This window comes from Podarcis liolepis, assembly GCF_965112155.1.
Source record: "Podarcis liolepis genome assembly, chromosome: 1".
Classification (NCBI taxonomy): domain Eukaryota; kingdom Metazoa; phylum Chordata; class Lepidosauria; order Squamata; family Lacertidae; genus Podarcis; species Podarcis liolepis.
The window spans coordinates 129,477,962-129,496,510 of NC_139554.1; the positions used below are offsets into that span (position 1 = coordinate 129,477,962).

Sequence of the window (18,549 nt, forward strand, 5' to 3'; positions counted from 1 at the left end):
ACAAGATCTACCCACCTTGGAAGAATGGCAGATGAAGGTGATAGACTATATGGGACTAGCAGAAATGACTGGCAGAATCTGAGACCAGGGAAAAGAGACGGCAGAAGAGGATTGGAAGAAATTAAAGAATTATCTTAAGAAACATTGTAAAATCAATGAATGTTAGAATGTTGTTGGTTTAGAAATTAAGGTAAGTGGATTACAGCTGTAAAGATTAAGTTAAAAGAAAAGAAAGGTTAACAATTAGATAAAATTAAGGGTGAGGATTTGCTGAACTAATATTTGAAATTGGAATGCAGAAAGGGGAGGTATGAGGAGGTTGGTGAAGTAAGTTTTAAGAAAATAAGTTTTCGAAATTATACTTGTCTTTTTTAATTTTTGTTTGTGGTTGTGTGTATTGTTATGTCTGTTATAATTTGTAAAATCCTAATAAATATTTATTTTAAAAAAAGGAATGTCAAGCAGCAATATAGTGAGTGTCTCTGAGCATATGCAGAACGCATTCTCACCCAATAAAGAGAATCGCTTCCAACAGGCCTGCGTTTAGTAGCAAGGCTTTTCGTCAGGCTTGAACCCAGGCACTTCTCTTTTGTGAACTCTTGATGCTCTACTCCAGGCTGCATCAAACTCGGCCCTCCAGATCCTTTTGGCCTACAACTCCCATGATCCCTAGCTAGCAGGACCAGTGGTCAGGGCTGATGGGAACTGTAGTCTCAAAACATCTGGAGGGCCGAGTTTGAGGAAGCCTGCTCTGCTCTCAAAGGACCACACCAAAATATCATCACGTTGGACTAGATGAGCCTCAGGGTCCTTTCCAATTCTACGATTCTCTGTGAAGCTAGATGATTATGTCCTTAAAGTCTCATGTTAGGCAATAAATAAGAATGTACCGTTTCACAGCCAAGTTCTTTCTAAGGATGGAGGCAACTGAGGATTAGTTTTATTTACTTGAAACAGAAGTCTTCGCTAAACAGTGAGGACTCAAAAGTGATAAATACTACCAGAGGCTAAAAATTCATCCTTCCTCAGTCTATAACAAATCTGAGTCAACAGAATTCTAAGGCAAGGACAGGCAATGAGGAAATCTTATTCATTTATTTTCTTAAAATGCAAAAAGGAAAAGGAAAAAAGCAATGTGGTATATTAATTTAAACAGAGATCCTGGATGTTCTAATCAGAATCCAAGTGTGCCTCTGTTGAAAATATTTCTCCCTTTAAGAACTCAACTGCCTCGTCTTTCTTCAGTTTCTGGAATTCCTGGTAATGAACCTGAACAGAAAAAGGGAAGAATGAAATCATGTCAGTTTTCATCCGAATTACAAAAGACCTGTACATTTTAGGTGATTTATAAAGAATAAAGCAGGAATCCCAATCTTCCACCTGGCAGTGGCAGGCCAAAGCCACTGTTGCGTCCACAGCCCTGCCATTCACACCAGCCCCATTCATTTCTTTGCCAGCACTAGGCTTCACTGCAGAATCTTTTGCTGGCTATTACCAGCAGAGAAATCACCATCTGCCCACCCATGCCCTTGGTGAGTGCAGCGGAGCTCCTTTACCAGTAGAGCTGAGCTGGGCAGAGGAACACCCCTGCCACATCCAAAACCCCACCAGTGTGGTAGAAAAGGGGCTTGGATTGCTCCATAAACAGCAGAATCATCTGCATGTGTACGCCCACGTTTCCAAAGTTCAAGAATTAATATATCAATTAATATATATATTCAAGCCATGTTCCAAACTAATATAAATAATTTGCCTTCTTACTGTAAAGTTTATGCAAAGCCTGTAAATACAGGCATTCGGGTATTAAAAATAAAAGTGCTTTTATCCAGAGACACAGATTAATACAGGCTCCTCATTTGCGTGCATTCTGTTTGCTCACAAACACACACACACACGCATGGGGCCAGGTACCCGGAAATGAGGAGCACCCTCAGGAGGCCTCCCGGCTCGTGAGGAGACCCTTCCCGAAGCCCAAAGAGGACGTCCTCTTTGGGCTCCGCGAAGAGTCTCCTCACAAGCCGGAGGGGCAGCAGGGCTTTGTTGGACTGCTCAGCCTCCCCAGCTAACAGCTGACATCTGGGGTAGCGCAGCAGCCTCAGCCATTTCCCCACCTGTTAGCTGTGCAAATATTAGGGGAAATAAACCAGAAGGACTGAGGCACTTGGTTGACCAGCTCAGCTGATGTGCTGGGAAGGTTCCCTGTGTGTTAGCTTTGCAGCCTCAACAAGCCTCTGACTCATGAGACAGTGCCCAGGGCCCGAAGAGGACGCCTGGGCTTGCACAGTTAAGGGCAGGAGCCTTCAGGACCTGGGGAGGGTCTCTGCACGAGCTGGAGAGACAGTGGGATTTTCTCAGCACACACACAGGGTGTTCCCCATTTTATGTGATTTGGTGTATACACACAGGGGCCTGGAATGTCACCCGTACCTTGTTTTGTTTTCAAATTTTTCTTACAACCTGCTCGAGACTACTGAAATTAACAGAGTTCCAAGTTTTCTGATGGAGCAGCATTTTGGCTTCCCTTACCAGAATCACGCGATAGCCCAGAAGATGCAGATGTCTCATCCTCATGGCCAACCTCCCTCGGGGATGTTTGGACGCAAAACAGAGCGCGGACGCAGGAGCACACAGCACGGCTATCCTATAACCAAGAGAAGCAGTAATGATGTCTACAAAAGTCATGAACTTGGCTGCACTAGTCTGAAGGACACTGCAGCTAACAGTGTACTGAAACAAGGATCATGGGGCAGAAGGCATGCGTGTTCGGTGACAATTACATTGACACTTATTTTCTTTTAAAAAAACACGTCGCCACTTCTGACTCGCAAGGCACTCTTGAGAGTGTCCAGTGGGGGGTTGCCTCACATTTTTGTTTTAGTTATCAAATTCCTTGCCACAAACTATCAGGTGAGCAAGTGGCTATGATCTAGTTAGTAAATACATTTGTAATACAAATAGGCCAGAAAATAAGGCAAAGTGTTTGTTATAGCTCTCCATTGAAATTATAGATAGGTAGCCGTGTTGGTCTGCCATAGTCAAAATAAAAAATTCCTTCCAGTAGCACCTTAAAGACCAACTAAGTTAGTTCTTGGTATGAGCTTTCGTGTGCATGCACACTTCTTCAGATACACTGAAACAGAAGTTGCCAGATCCTTCTATATAGTGAGAAGGTGGGGAGGGGTATTACTCAGAAGGGTGGTGGGAATGGGTGATTGGCAGATAGCTGAGATGAGCCTGTTGACGACTCTTAACGACTGCAATAGGTCTTACAGGAAAAGGCAAGGGGTGAGAAGGTGAAAAATGGCTTAGTCATGTATAATGAGATAAGAATCCAATGTCTTTGTTCAGACCAGGTCTCTCCATGGTTTTAAGTTTGGTAATGAGTTGCAATTCAGCAGCTTCTCTTTCCAGTCTATTTCTGAAATTCCTTTGTAGTAAAACAGCTACTTTGAGATCTTGTATAGAATGTCCTGGGAGATTGAAGTGTTCTCCTACTGGTTTCTCTGTTTTGTGATTCTTGCAAGAATCTGCATTGAATCTGCAAGAACTGTCATTGTCCAGGAGAGGTTGTAGATCTCTGATCATGGAGAGACCTGGTCTGAACAAAGACATTGGATTCTTATCTCATTATACATGACTAAGCCATTTTTCACCTTCTCACCCCTTGCCTTTTCCTGTAAGACCTATTGCAGTCGTTAAGAGTCGTCAACAGGCTCATCTCAGCTATCTGCCAATCTCCCATTCCCACCACCCTTCTGAGTAATACCCCTCCCCACCTTCTCACTATATAGAAGGATCTAGCAACTTCTGTTTCAGTGTATCTGAAGAAGTGTGCATGCACACGAAAGCTCATACCAAGAACTAACTTAGTTGGTCTTTAAGGTGCTACTGGAAGGAATTTTTTTATTTTGACATTGAAATTATGTTTCCAGCACATTCTGACTAACCTCTTCACTAAAATATATGGACCACCCCTGCAAATAAATTAACTTTTCATGTCTTTGAATATTAAGAAAGCTAAACCGTTGAGGCTGGAAAAAGCCCATGAAATAAAAATGGAAAGAAACCCTGTACTCAGGCTAAAGGTACCTTTGAATGTCAGACTTCTCTGTCACTTCAGCATTTGGTATCACTATTCCCTTCTCTGCATCCATTAAGATTTCAAAATCTGAAAAAAAGGAAAATATTACATTCTTATAAAATAAATTGTTACAAGATTGCACTCTATTCAGGAACGTGCAGTAAAAAAGAAAATGTGCAAACACTAGTGTTTCAGTAACAGTTATATCAAATATACATTATCAGGGCTATAAATTTTTACAGCCACTAATAAAGGCAAGTACAACTCTTGCAGCAGCCTGGGGAAAGGCAGGTTTAAATGGAAAGAAAGGGAAATTGCAGAGATGAGCCACAATCCAGCACACGCTGGATATTTTCCTCAGACCATGGAGCGGCGTTAATTTGTGCCAGGTGCAATTCAAGCATTTATTTCCAATGCCATGGTTTTATCCAGAAATGAAAGGTGCACAAATGGGTAAATTGGCATTTTGGCATGCGCAACGCTAATATCTCTCACTGCTGAGAAAGGAATCAAAGAACTGTACCTCTGGAAGGGACCCAGAGGGTCATCCAGTCCAACCCCCTGCAATGCCGGAATCTCAACAGGACCCACACTCAGGGGGGATTTGGCAAAAGGCAAGAGCTTCCAGATGAGAAGGTACCATTTCCAGATAGACCTGAGCCTCAGCTCCTCTCTTTCTGGCCCACTGAAATCAGCAGAAGTAACCATCTCTCCCCACCAGATGACCAGCGTTCATCCTGATTTGCATGAGCAAATGTGGTGGTTAAATTGTCTCTGGTCTTTTTTGAGCACCTGTTTGTGGAGAGACTATACCATTCATGCCGATTATCTTGTGGGGTGTTTACTTGTCTTCCCATCAAACATTCATTTCGGGTCACACTTTACATTTCCTGGTCACTTTCCAGATTGCAAGAAGTCAAGATTCTTTGTTAGATTTGTTGTGCTAGGACAACAAACTGCTTTAATCTACTTTAATCATGCAACTGCAGATCACAACAAAGATGCTACTGGTAAGTTTCTGCTCAAGCCAAGTGCCTCTTTGTGCTCATTGCTCCTCTCTTCCCACTTTGCCCTCCTCGGTTTTCCGCAAATTGCCATTATGTTATAAAGGCAGTGACCATAATGCGCTCTCCCATACCTAGAGAGAAACCGTGAACCACTGGTACGTTTGCTCGAAACAGACTTTCATCTCCCAACAGTGAAAGCAGAACCTCCTTAACGTCAGGAAAACTAAAAGCAGGGGTTGATGGTAGTTCCTTCACCGATAAGGCTGCTGGCTTAGTGAAACAATTCCTATCGAGTTCTAAACAAGCATTTATGGTATGCAACATTACTTCATTCTGCTCTATATTCTGGCCATCTGGGGAAAACAAAAGAAACAGCAATATTATTTTCAAACAACCTTAACATACAGTTCTTCTGTAGCAGGAAAAGTCTTGATGAACAGTAGTTTAATATTTTTACATGACTTCATTGAAATAAATCTGCTCTAATGCCCTACAAACAATGACTTCATTGAAATAAATCTTCTCTAATGCCCTACAAACAAGTGGCTAGACCGCATGGTGGTATTTACCTAGGTTTTCCCAGAGTAGAATCACTGAAATTAAGGTTCTACTCTGAGTAAAACTTAGGTGAATAACACCCAGAGGCTATAGGATACCTGGTCATCAGGTAGGGGGAAAGTGAGCAACTAGCACAGGGGAAAGAGGGGGATACTGCTTTATGAAAAAAGAGGTGGGAGTGTTAGAATTCCTGCTCCATGACTGCAGTCAGAGGATTGTTGTCTATCACATGATGGTGTATGTTTTGACTCCACAGAGTGGGAAGTGAAGGAGACAGGATGTTTGTGTTACTGTGTTCTGTGAAGTGGGACTATTGTCCTTTGTTCCTTCTCTTTGCTGTCTGATGCTAGAGAGAGAGGGAGCCATGTTGCAGTGCTCCGTGTGTGTTTATATGTAAATAAAGTAGATTAGCCAAAATGCTGAGTTGCTGAGGTCTGTTACGCAAGCTGCGAAGACTCTGCGGATCCCTAAGTGTGCCGGTGTCTGTTGGCATCGGTCGCTGTGATGTTCGGGCTGAAGAAAGCTTTTGAAGCTCCCGAACGATCGACCAGGAGGGAGAGAACATGCCAGTCGGGAATGTGTCTCTGCCAGGGTCCTACTCGAGTGTAGGACGAGCTCCTGACAGGGAGAACTGATTTATTTAAAAATCTGTTTAGACTGCTTATCTACAACAGTATCCAAAACAGCGTGCAAAAATAAACAACCCACCACAAAACAACTCAATGGAATCAACTGCAGAGTTACCACTATTCTACTGCATTTTACCTTGAGGTTTGCATTCTGGGGGAAATAAGTGATGCCTACTTACTGCGGGAATGATGTACAGTGCAAAGAAAAAAGGGGGGAGGAAGATTTGTGAGCCCAGGTGCAGTGGAGCTGCGGGTGGTGGCACCGAGGCAGAAAATAGTTGAAGTAAACACAGGACGAACAACTGGGATTTAATCAAGCCCCAACATTATTGATTACAGGTGTCAGCAGGTTTTGGTGTGGGCACTGGGTGTGTATCCTGACTGCTGGTCGATTTGGCAGGGTTAACCAAGGTTAAGGATTGCCCTATGGCATAAAACAAATCAGGGTGACACCTGCCCCCAAGATGACCATTGCAGGGTGCTGTGGCCCATCAGCATCCTATTTTGGTGTCTGGACAGAAGCACCTCCCACAGGATCCCTTTAAGGGGATACCCTGATCCCTAAGAGCAGAGTGGGGGGAAGCACCCCCTGTCCAATTTAACTAGGGATCCAACCCAATGCCTTATCCCCCACAAAGCTGTGACAGTTGCTACGAGGGAGGCAAAATGCTAGTCTGATGGCAGGACGCTTCCTGACCCCAAATACAGCGGCCGAGGACTTAAACAGCGAAGTCCTACACAGGGCTTGCCGCTGTATCCTTGGGCAGCCCGTAAGCATAAAGATTGGGAGGGTGGAATCCAGCAACGACTGAGGCTGAGACCTGGGCATGGCTGGCTTTTATCGCCAGGGACTGGACCAGCAGGAAGAAGTCTTCCATCTGGTCTGCTCCCAAACTGTGCCCCCTAGCTCACCTGCAGCATGGCTGGGGGAGAAGAAAGCGATGTCCTCCCTCAGCTGCCCCAACTCACTGCACCAGACCACAACCGCCACCTCTCTCCAGCTGACGGTAAGTGTTCTTTGACAAAAAGCTTCTGATTTTTAGTCATCCAAATACCCATGGAAAACTACATTTTGTAGATCACTGAATTCCTGTTTTGTTTATTGAGGCATCTGTCACCCAGATTAAATTATTTAACAATAATGTGTGTGGGGGGGGGAGTTCCATTGCGGAAACAGAAACTATTGTGCTTTGTTTGAGGCTATCCACAGTGGCAAATCAAGCACCCTAATGCGATAGAATAAAAACACACCCGAACTTTCCTTGTTTCTTACATGGGCACAGGGAAGAAAACTGCAAAACTAATATACCAAAGCACTATAAGCAGTTGTTTTCTGCTGAAAGCGAAGATGAGCATTTAATGCACTTTTTTATTATAGGACTAATTTAAGGAACTCTAAAACACAGTACAGTGGTGCCTCGCAAGACGAAAAGAATCCGTTCCGCGAGTCTCTTCGTCTTGCGGTTTTTTCGTCTTGCGAAGCAAGCCCATTAGCGGCTTAGCGGATCAGCTGATAAGCGGCTTAGCTGTTAAGCGGCTTAGGATCAGCTGATAAGCGTTTTAGCGGCTTGGGGGAAAGGGGGGGAGGGGAAAAAACCCGCAGGAACTCGCAAGACATTTTCGTCTTGCGAAGCAAGCCCATAGGAAATTCGTTTTGTGAAGCACCTCCAAAACGGAAAACCCTTTCGTCTAGCGGGTTTTCAGTCTTGCGAGGCATTCGTCTTGCGGGGCACCACTGTATTGATTTTGCAAACAAATAACACATTTCATTCACAATCTAAAACTATGGCGTCAGCTTTCATTTAAGGAAGTATATGAGTCAAGATGAATATCTGACCTGTTGCTACCAGATTGTGGAGGATTTCATCTACTAGAAGCTGCTTAAGTGCAGATTGGGGGAAGTATCCTAAAATGCAGAACGAATACACAGCTTTCAGTAAGTCCACGTCAGATATCTTGGGGAGATACTTATCCAAGACACTATTCAGTGCCTCAAGGAACCTTCAAAATGTGAGAAAAGAATACTGTCAAGAAGAAATTCATGATTTAATTAACAATATACTCTGCCTCACTACAGGTATAGAGAGCTATGTAATTAATAAACATGACTGGCTGACAAGACACAGATGCTACACACAGACACACAACGAGTTTTCATCTGATAGATACAAGTTCCTGTTTTCTAATGGAAATGCAATCTCCCCACTGATTCCAGTGTACAAAGAGCAACTTAATTTTCACAGCCTGTCCCATTTTATAAATTTGTGACTTGGTTTGCCCTGTACTAGAGTGGGGGCTTCTGTTTTAATATTAACTAGGTCCCAAATTTTGTTTATGTAGTCAAGTCACCCTAATTGCATCTTTTTATGTGATTTGATAGTCCCATGACAATGTAGACACTTCTAAGAGGCAGACAGTCCTATATGCCTTTAATTTTATGTATCAATCATAGGTGTCAGAGCTGCCCGAGGTCCCAGCTCACAAAGGACCAACGCTGTTATATACAAAAGTCTTTATTGAAGTTCAGTTTCGCTTTCACAGCCGCAGCGCGCAGCTCTACGTCTGAAACTCTAGACCGCTGAAGCTCCGTCTGAATCTCCTCCCCCCAGACACCAGTTTAAGACTCTGGCCTTGCTCCAACTCTTCCTTTGCTCTTTCCTCCTCTGGTTCCGCCTGTCCGCTGGGGTCTTGCCCTTCCTAGACTCTTCTGACGCTGAGTCCCCTGAGTCTTCCCCCTGCCTCCGGCGGGCTTTAGGACCTGGTTCCCAATCCGGGTTTTCTGCTGTCCCACGCGCCTGTACATTCGAACTTGGCGCGCGCGCCCAGCCGGCAACCTTCCTCCTGACCGTTACACTGCTCCTGTCACTGCTTCCCCCTTCGGGGAGGCTAGCTGGACCTGACCTCCCCTCCGTTCCCCCACTCTCCGATAGAGGCGTGGTCAGCCCTGACTCATCTTCTCTCCCTGCTGGAGGAGACGCTGGCCCTGACACATGGGACTCTTCCCCCCCACTACGCTCTGGTGGGGAAGCTGGTCCTGATCTCCCGCTGCTGCTTTGGGAGTCCCTGCTGGCCCCTTGTTTCTGGTGCGTCCCCCCTGGGACCCCCCTTGCCCTGACCATCGCGCCTCCTTCTGGGAATCTTCCGATTCGCTGGAGAAGCTCATGGAATCTCTCGGATCACTGTCATACTCCCCTACGCTGCCCTCAGATTCTTCCCCTTCGCTCTCCATTTCCTTCCTCCCCTGTGCCTCTGTTCCTGAGCCCCTGACAATAGGAAATACAGTTTTGTACACCAGAGGCACCCTCAGCCATTCCTGAATCAGCCACTAAAATCCACACAGAGCTGATTCATACGAAGGTTCCATTCCTAGCTGCGATTGGTTATAGGCACAGCCAATGGTCTTAGCCCAAAATATCTGGAAGGAAGGCTGGCCTAAGCCATCATGCCAATGTCCATCGCATTTGAAGCATTGGATAGGTTAATTCTGTGGCAAATGATGATAGTGCTATCTGGGCTAAATTTCTCCGTTAGCTACCATGTAATACAATAATAAATGTTCTAAGCCAGAACCTACTCCTGATTTTGGCTTTTGGGGGTGTGGTTGAGAGAAGAATAGGCTCGCAGAACGGTCACAAGATCCTTCATGCTTAAGCATTCAGGATCGGACGTCACTTTCTCAGCAAACGCATCCATCAGATCAACGGGTCGAAAGCCAACATTCTCAAAGGCAGAAAGAAACAGGACTACCTGAAATCAAAAGAGAAGTCAGCATAATATGCATATATCAAGCGCGCTACTGAGACAACTGGGCTGAAGACTTTTCTTAATATAAAACTATATTCAGCTGAAATATGTGTAACTGAAACAAATGCACATTCTTGCCCAGCTGAAGGCTTCTTTAATTTCCCACCACCTCCTCTGCTGTGCCCCCTGTATCTAATTTTAGACACACCCCCTTCATTTTGAAACATCAATTAAAGATGCAATCCTAATTCCAGTTGGCAGCAGTGCTCTCACTGGCCAGGACAGGTTGCCGGGTGGAGCGAGGGGAAAATGTCCCTTTGTCACACCAGCACCCTAGCTGACACAGCAGAGAGGCCTGCATTGCGAACGCTGCCCTTGTAAAACGGAACCAGCAGATCACGTGGTGGCCCAGTCCTGCCTCATGTCGGGGGGTTTCCACAGGCTACTGCTGTCAGCAAGACCACGAGACGTGGCTTAAGCCCACCTCCCTCTTGGGTGGGTACACTGGGGCACTCCTTGCTGGCAGGGCTGTCCTGCTGATGCCAGACCTCCTTCACTCGCAGAAGCAGGCGGATCAAGGGTTAGGATTGCTCCGCAAAACAGCATTGCCAGTAAACACAATCTGGACTAGATTATTGCAATGAATTGGATTACTGTCAGGCTGCCCTGGTGAATCTGGTGTCTGGGCCTCATTATTCAGATTTGGATTATCCTCAGCGTTAGGGTTATCCCAGCAGATATTGGCCATGTTTGCAGGTAACAAAAAATGTAAAGGTAAAGGGACCCCTGACCATTAGGTCTAGTCATGACCGACTCTGGGGTTGCGGCGCTCATCTCGCTTTACTGGCTGAGGGAGCCGGCGTACAGCTTCCAGGTCATGTGGCCAGCATGACTAAGCCGCTTCTGGAGAACCAGAGCAGCGCACGGAAACGCCGATTACCTTCCTGCCAGAGCGGTACCTATTTATCTACTTGCACTTTGACGTGCTTTCCAGCTGCTAGGTTGGCAGGAGCAGGGACCGAGCAACGGGAGCTCACCCCGTCGCGGGGATTCGAACCGCCAACCTTCTGATCAGCAAGTCCTAGACGCTGTTGTTTAACCCACAGCGCCACCCACGTCCCTAACAAAAAGCCACAGCTAATGCAAATCAAGGTTTGTAAGCTTCTTCGTGGTTAATAAACCATGGTTAAGCTGCTGGGTCAGGTTTGGACAATCCAATAAACCAGTTTAATAAACGATGCCTTAGCATTACATGTAACTCAAAATGCTGAGAAGTTAACACTTGAGAACTACAACTACTGAAGTCTACAGCCAGCTCCATACTGGCATCAATTTTCTATTTAAAATGCCAGAAATGTGCAAATTAATATTGTTATCCCAAAGTTTACCTGCTTTGTGTCCCACATATAGAAGACGGATGCTGCATAATCCGCTATTGCAGAACAAAGCTTGCTGTTGCGATACAGGAGGTCTTTGCAAGACCTCAAAATATTCAGCAGACGCCGGAAGGGAGTTCCAGGGATATTCTCTGATACACACACAAAAATAAAAATGGAAATTCCACTAACTGCATTGAAGTAACCCTTGAGATGGAAGTATGTATTTCATTTGTTAAAAGAAATGTCACCTAAAACCACAGCAAAACATAAAGGTAATGGAACGAAGGAGCTGCTTCAGATAATAAAAGGGACCCGAGTTAACCCAGGAGTTTTTTGATATTCCTCCTTTGAACAGTGGAAGCCATGCCATACAACAAACCGTTCTCAAAACATTCCTCTGTTGCAAATTCTGCTTGTCATGTGATAGTGGGGGCTGCAGTTACAAAGTAAATTGAGTCCCACCCACCACACACTTGGACTCACAGAATTAGCTGCATAGTTCCTTGGATCCTGGTCCATATTATTTTGGACCAACCCTCTCAAACCATGGCAACTGGACAGATTCAAACAGAGTATAACTACATGCAGAGTTGCAGAGAACAGTTCTCCTTTGACTATCCCAAATCCCCATTTCTCTCTTCTTCTTGTGTTCCTTGACAGATGGCTCTGCTCTCCATACGTTCTTATTAAACTGTTGTCCTCCTTTAGTTTAAGCAAGCTTTTTTAAAAAAAATTAAAGACAAAAATTCTTACATTCTTTCTGACTTACCTATTATTTTGTTACTGCAGGCATTCAGGATTGGAACAGAGCGGTAATTCATTTCAGCCAGCAAGGTGAACATGTGCTGAGCATTTGGGACAGTAAGTTGGTCTATGTGATACAAAATCTTGTTCTGAAAGAAAACAGATTTGAATGAGACAGAAATATCAATGTCCTAAGATGCACAATTTGTATACGGTGTCTGTTTCATAATGTGTGGTTTGCTACGCCTAATAAAGGATATTTGATTTGAATTTATTTAAAGACCCCTGTAAACAGTTAAAATCATTAGCAGGGATGTAATGACACTTGGAATGTGGAATTGCTTATGAAAACCATGGATATTTAATAGATGGATAAGGGTAAAAAATGCAGCAAATTTAATCTTAAACATGGAACCCATGGAGGGAGGGAAGGGGGTCCAAAGATTCAAAAGAACCTTGTATTTTAATGATTGAAATGCTTAAGTTAAAATGTATAAAACTGTGAAAAAACCAATAAAAATATATATATTTTTAAAAGGAACAAATATCTATATCCAATTACTTATCGGTTTTCCCCTTTCTTTCTACACTGAGACTGCTTTTCTACACTGAGTTGCTTTCTTTCAAAATGGTTGAAAAAGGAACAGCAGAGCTTCAGGCAATATTGCATTTACTTCTACTGTGCAGCTGCAATTACAAAAGTTAATACCATATGAAATAAATGGATTCTTTATATTACATGATACCACTCTCAAAACCCTCAGAATAATGGAAGCCTTTTCCTCCATTGTTAAAATGTGTTGTGGTCTGTAGGATGTGGCTGTGTGGGAATCATATTGGGGACTGCTTCTAATACAAGCTTCTAGTCGTAGAATGACTTACATACCTCTTCCTTTACCTAATGCTGTTCCAGTGGTGTTTTGCTTGTGAAAGAGTATTTCCATTTCCTCTCCCCCTGTGCGCCCCCAAAATCTTTCCCAGTTGGTCTCCCAACCCTCTGGCATGGGTTTTGAGGATGTAAGTAGGCTGGAGGGAACAGGAGTGGAAGAGGAAGCTCTGTTGCACAGAGGAAGTCCATTGTGCAAGCAGAGCTGCAGCAATGCTTATGGCCCTATACCTGGATTCACTGAATAAATAAACTCCCATTTTTTACCTCCAGTTTTGTCTTAAGCTTGAGTGGTGCATCCTTCCCAAGACCCTTCATCATGTTTTGCAACATAAGCACATTTGAGATTTTGGGGATTCTCTGCTCCACCAGTAATCTGTTTTTTTGAAAAGAGCAAGGGATTCAATCAGCTTGGAAAAAGAACGTGACATGGGCAGAAGCACACAGGACAGTTAGCAACAACAACAACAACTTATTTCCTGCCAGAGCGGTACCTATTTATCTACTTGCACTTTGTCGTGCTTTCGAACTGCTAGGTTGGCAGGAGCAGGGACCAAGCAATGGGAGCTCACCCCATTGCGGGGATTCGAACAGCCGACCTTCTGATCGGCAAGTCCTAGGCTCTGTGGTTTAACCCACAGCGCCACCCGTGTCCCACAGACAAAATAAAAGCATCTAAAAACATAGGGGTGGGAAATCGCCCGAAGACTATAGAAACTGGGAGAATACAATCTTTCAGATAGCCTAGACCTAAAACATAGAGGGCTTTATAGGTTGTAACCCACATTTTGAATTGTGCCCAGAAACAATTAGTAGCAGGTGCAGCTGTTATAACAAGGGAGTTGTATGTTCCCTGTAACCAGCCCCATTCAACAATCTGGCTGCAGCTCTTTGAGCCAGCTGAAGTTTATGAGCGCTTTTCAAAGGCAGCCCTACATAGAGTGCATTGCAGTCATCCAAATGGGATGTAACTAAGGCGTGTGTCACCATGACCAAATCAACATCTCAAGGAACGGTCGCAGCCAGAGCATTCGCTTCAACTGTGTGAATGCACTCCTGGCCACCAAAGAGACCTGACGCATCCATGCTCAGAGCTGAATCCAGGAGCCTGCCCAAAGCGCAAACCTGTGTCTTCAAAGGGAGTGTTACCCCATTCAGCACAGGCTGAATTCCCTGTTCGGCCTTCCGACCGACCAAGGGCACCTCTGTCACGTCTGGATTAAATTTCAATTTGCTCACTCTCGTCCAGTCCATTAAGGATGACAGACACAGGCTTAGAACCAAGACAGTTTCCTTGGATTTAAGAGGAAATGCCTTTAAAAAATGGCAATATATGAATGTGGCATTTTAGATGTCATATACTCTCCATCAGAAAGGAATCATTTTGTTTCTGAAACATTAAGAGAGAAAAAACACATTACTGATCTTAAGTGGGGGACTGGTATTTTGCTTGCCTTATCTGTTCCCAGGCATCGCCACCTGATCATATCACACACTGTAAGTTAAAGAAAGAACAGTTATGTAGCTTGGGGTTGCTCCTGGATCCATTACTGTCATTAGAGGCCCAGGTGAGCTCTGTGACAAGGAGGGAATTCCAAAACTTGCTTGGTATGCCCTTTCCTGGACAGGGATGGCTTGGCCAGTGTGATCCATATACTGGTGACCTTACAGCAAGGTTTTTGTAATTATTATCAATTACAAGCATGATGCCTATTAGAAGTCAATGTATTTTTTTTCCTTACTGCAATCCAACTTGAAGAGCTTCCACATTCTTGGACTTTTCCATTCCTTGCAAAGTGTTTGCAACAACTGAGAGACATCGGTCATCAAATTCATTGAGACGTTCCTATTCAAAGCACAAGAAAACCCGGTTTACAGCAATCTTTCATGTAAAGGGAGCACGTCTCCTCAGAAGTACGTCTGAGAACTGCAGCCTCAAGGACAGTTATTCATTCCAAATTTTACCATTTAAACAAATATTAAACAAATGCATTTTCAACTCCAGATTTACCATGACTCAATTACGTCGAATTAACAAAGTGTACTTGTTTGGTGCGATTACTCCTTATTTACTGCTGTGTTCTTCAAACTGTAAGTATGGCAATTCTTACAATGTGGAAATTCCCGTGTGCAAAATGTACATTAAGAAGTTAACAGGAGCCTCCAGCAACACCCTGTCCACCAGGAGGGCTTGCCACGCCGCTATGCCAACTGCTATGCGGTTCTCTCATTCTCCTATCTATCCTTAAAGAGCAGGTGGAGAACAGAGTTCACAAGACTGTGTGCCTCAGAGGTAACAGATAGGAGAGTTGGAAAAGGAATGAGCGTTAGGGCTGCTCTATGACCTATTTTACCCAATTATGAGAATGTACGTGGGAGAACTTTGAAAACCAAAGTATTCATTATAAAATCATTAGTTTAGCTTGCTAGAGTTTCCCTGCCCATGCCAGATGAATGGCCCCACTGACAAGTCTAGAGCTCAATTCACTACTATATAATCATCCCTTATGTTCAGTGCAAGACTATAGAATTTCTGTGACTTACCTGGCATACCCTCAGCAAGGTCTGAACCAACCGGGTGTTCTGTGGGACGCCCAGTTTCACCACAGCTAGCAGGCTGTATGCCAAGTCATCACGCCACATGTATTTGGCCTCCTGCATCACACACTGACAGACCTGGCTAAACTGAGGGTGCTCAAACATCAACCGTCTCTCATAATGTTTCTGATCTTCTGAGAGCTTTTTTGTGAGCGTCCACATAGTGGCAAGACAGGTACTGGCATACTTTGGAGCATCTGGAAATTTTGAAGCCAGGTCTAGTACATCACTGGGAGATGTACATTTTTGAAGGTCCTTAAAGAATTGCTGGGGCGTGTTTTCTTCATCCTTTTCTTCCACTGTACTTCTGACTTCCTTTGGGGATCCCAAGAAACCAGATGGAAGTTGGGTGGGTGCAACGGTCATTAGGTCAGGGCCTTGCACATGATCATCTAAGAGGGCATCAGCAGTTTTTTGTTCATTTGCACTGGTACTGTCTGTATTAATACTTAGGGTACCTTGAGAAAAAAATCTAACAGATGATTGCAGCCGGTAAGGAGATGCATAAGACAGGAGTCGCCTCGGGTAAATACTGTGTGCAGCACTTTTAGGCCCATCAACCCTCAGTGCAAACGCTCTCCTTGTGGTTTGAGAAAAAGGACTCTGTGCGTAATGACACGCCTGCAGCTGTCTCACTGTCCTTAGAAAAAAATCCAGGTTCTTATTCATTTTGCTCTTTAGTGCTTTATGATGACTTGTTCAAAGAAAACAACTTCATAAAATTCTCAGAACACAAATAAGGCAGTCAGAAGTACGTCGTGTAGATTACCTGTTAAATGAATTCAAAATGTTAGTTTCATGAACATAATACACTTGCAATATTACCATCAAATGTACACATACTTGGTGTAGTATGCATATGTGTGTGTTTGTGTATGTGTGTGTGTGAGAGAGAGTGAGTATATATGTGTGTGTGTGTGTGTGTGTGTGTGTGTGTGTGTGGTGGTTTTATGTATGTGTGTGTGTGTGTGTGTGTGTGTGTGAGAGAGAGAGAGAGAGAGAGAGAGTGTATATATATATATATATATATATATATATATATTTGCTTTCGTAGATTTTCACGGGTACAGGAATGCAGGTTTTGGTGTCTTCGGGTGTCTTCCCGTGTAAGAGTTGGGGTGTCTAGGCGACGTTTCGACGAGGTCTCACTCGTCATCTTCAGGCTGGTGCTTTCGGCTTCTTGTTACTGGAACAGAGCAGGATCTCAGTGTTTGAGTTCCTATAAATACTGTTGAGGGGGTGTGGTGTATAGCCTCCAACGTTCTGGGCAGAGAGGAAGTTCCCAGGTTAGTGTGCCTTTTCTTCTTTTGTTCCTTAATTACTTGAGGGATATCTTGAGTGATTTCTTGAGTGATATTCTGAGTACCACTTAGGTGGGTCATTAGGTGTGGATTAGTTGCTAAAGCTTTCGTGTCTTGACCTCTTGAGCTTGTGAAGAGTTTTTCTGAGAAGATGGCTGTACTGCACTTAGTTGTGCTCTGGCTTGGCTTCGTGTATAGGGGCGAGCTGTGGTTTTGTGCCCTGTGCCAGCCAGATCTGTGTAGGGATTGCAGGGGGGTGCAGCATCAGGAGGTGCCACTATGGTTTGGCTACTGGATGGTGTCTGTAATTTATCTGTGGAGACACGTCCCGCCTGCCAGACATCTGGAAATTAGCCCTCCCCACAAAAACCGACACCAGAACCAGAGGCACACAGAACGCCATCACCAATCAACCACACCAGACCCAAACCCAGACCCTCTCCACAGATAAATTACAGACACCATCCAGTAGCCAAACCATAGTGGCACCTCCTGATGCTGCACCCCCCTGCAATCCCTACACAGATCTGGCTGGCACAGGGCACAAAACCACAGCTCGCCCCTATACACGAAGCCAAGCCAGAGCACAACTAAGTGCAGTACAGCCATCTTCTCAGAAAAACTCTTCACAAGCTCAAGAGGTCAAGACACGAAAGCTTTAGCAACTAATCCACACCTAATGACCCACCTAAGTGGTACTCAGAATATCACTCAAGAAATCACTCAAGATATCCCTCAAGTAATTAAGGAACAAAAGAAGAAAAGGCACACTAACCTGGGAACTTCCTCTCTGCCCAGAACGTCGGAGGCTATACACCACACCCCCTCAACAGTATTTATAGGAACTCAAACACTGAGATCCTGCTCTGTTCCAGTAACAAGAAGCCGAAAGCACCAGCCTGAAGATGACGAGTGAGACCTCGTCGAAACGTCGCCTAGACACCCCAACTCTTACACGGGAAGACACCCGAAGACACCAAAACCTGCATATATATATATATATATATATATATATGGTGGTTTTAGATTTTAATTTTCTTCTGTGAACCACCCTGAGACCTCCAGGTATAGGGCAGTACACAATTATATATTATTATTATTATTATTATTATTATTATTATTATTATTATTATTATCAAAATCACTCTAAAAAAAACACAATCACATATTAAATGGCTTGATCTTTTCCCAACACAGAGGGGTGCCCTATTGTAGCTCTGATCCAAATGCGAGAGAAAGGAAAACTGGCAGGAAGACTCAACAAACTTGGCAGCAGACCAGGCAAGTGAGACATGGACACTCCACTCCCATGTAAACCAAATTCAACGTTTTGGGAGCGTAGAAGAGAAAGAGAAGCCTTAGTTGCAGCATAGGCAACACCTTGGTGTAATCCATAATAGACCCAGGCCACGCGCCTCCGCTCCCCCCCCTCCCCCTCAGGAACTGCGAGGGGACGCGGCTCTGGCGCCGCTCTCTCCGCCTCGCCCTCACCTGCCGGGGTCTCCTCACATGGGCGCCGCCATCGCGCTAGGCTGACACGTGACCCGAGCCGGCGAGTGAAGTGCGCGGGGTGAGACGGGGAGAGAAAGGAAACAAGCCTCCCTTGAACGTACGGGTGCCCG

At 44.6% G+C, this 18,549-nt stretch overlaps 1 protein-coding gene across 1 annotated transcript; it reads right to left on the reverse strand.

The window, feature by feature from the left end:
- Nucleotides 1–1,076: 1,076 nt before the first annotated feature.
- Nucleotides 1,077–18,548, reverse strand: FASTKD2 (FAST kinase domains 2). Its single transcript, XM_083473309.1, has 12 exons — nt 18,419–18,548; nt 15,573–16,395; nt 14,771–14,874; nt 13,296–13,404; nt 12,168–12,291; nt 11,408–11,547; nt 9,850–10,022; nt 8,113–8,276; nt 5,220–5,441; nt 4,090–4,168; nt 2,527–2,641; nt 1,077–1,269 (listed from the first exon to the last, which is right to left on the reverse strand). The coding sequence occupies exons 2-12, from the start codon at nt 16,293–16,295 to the stop codon at nt 1,171–1,173; spliced, it is 2,052 nt and encodes a 683-aa protein (XP_083329435.1). The 5' UTR covers nt 16,296–16,395; nt 18,419–18,548; the 3' UTR covers nt 1,077–1,170.
- Nucleotide 18,549: the final 1 nt, after the last annotated feature.

Excerpts from the sequence above, each read along its gene's own strand:
- FASTKD2 (XM_083473309.1), bottom strand. The coding sequence starts at position 16,295 with ATGAATAAGAACCTGGATTTTTTTCTAAGGACAGTGAGACAGCTGCAG. Across the intron at positions 13,405-14,770 it reads GCTCTTCAAGTTGGATTGCA|ATTACTGGTGGAGCAGAGAA; the intron begins GTAAGGAAAAAA and ends TCAAAAAAACAG. Across the intron at positions 10,023-11,407 it reads ATATGTGGGACACAAAGCAG|GTAGTCCTGTTTCTTTCTGC; the intron begins GTAAACTTTGGG and ends TTTTGATTTCAG.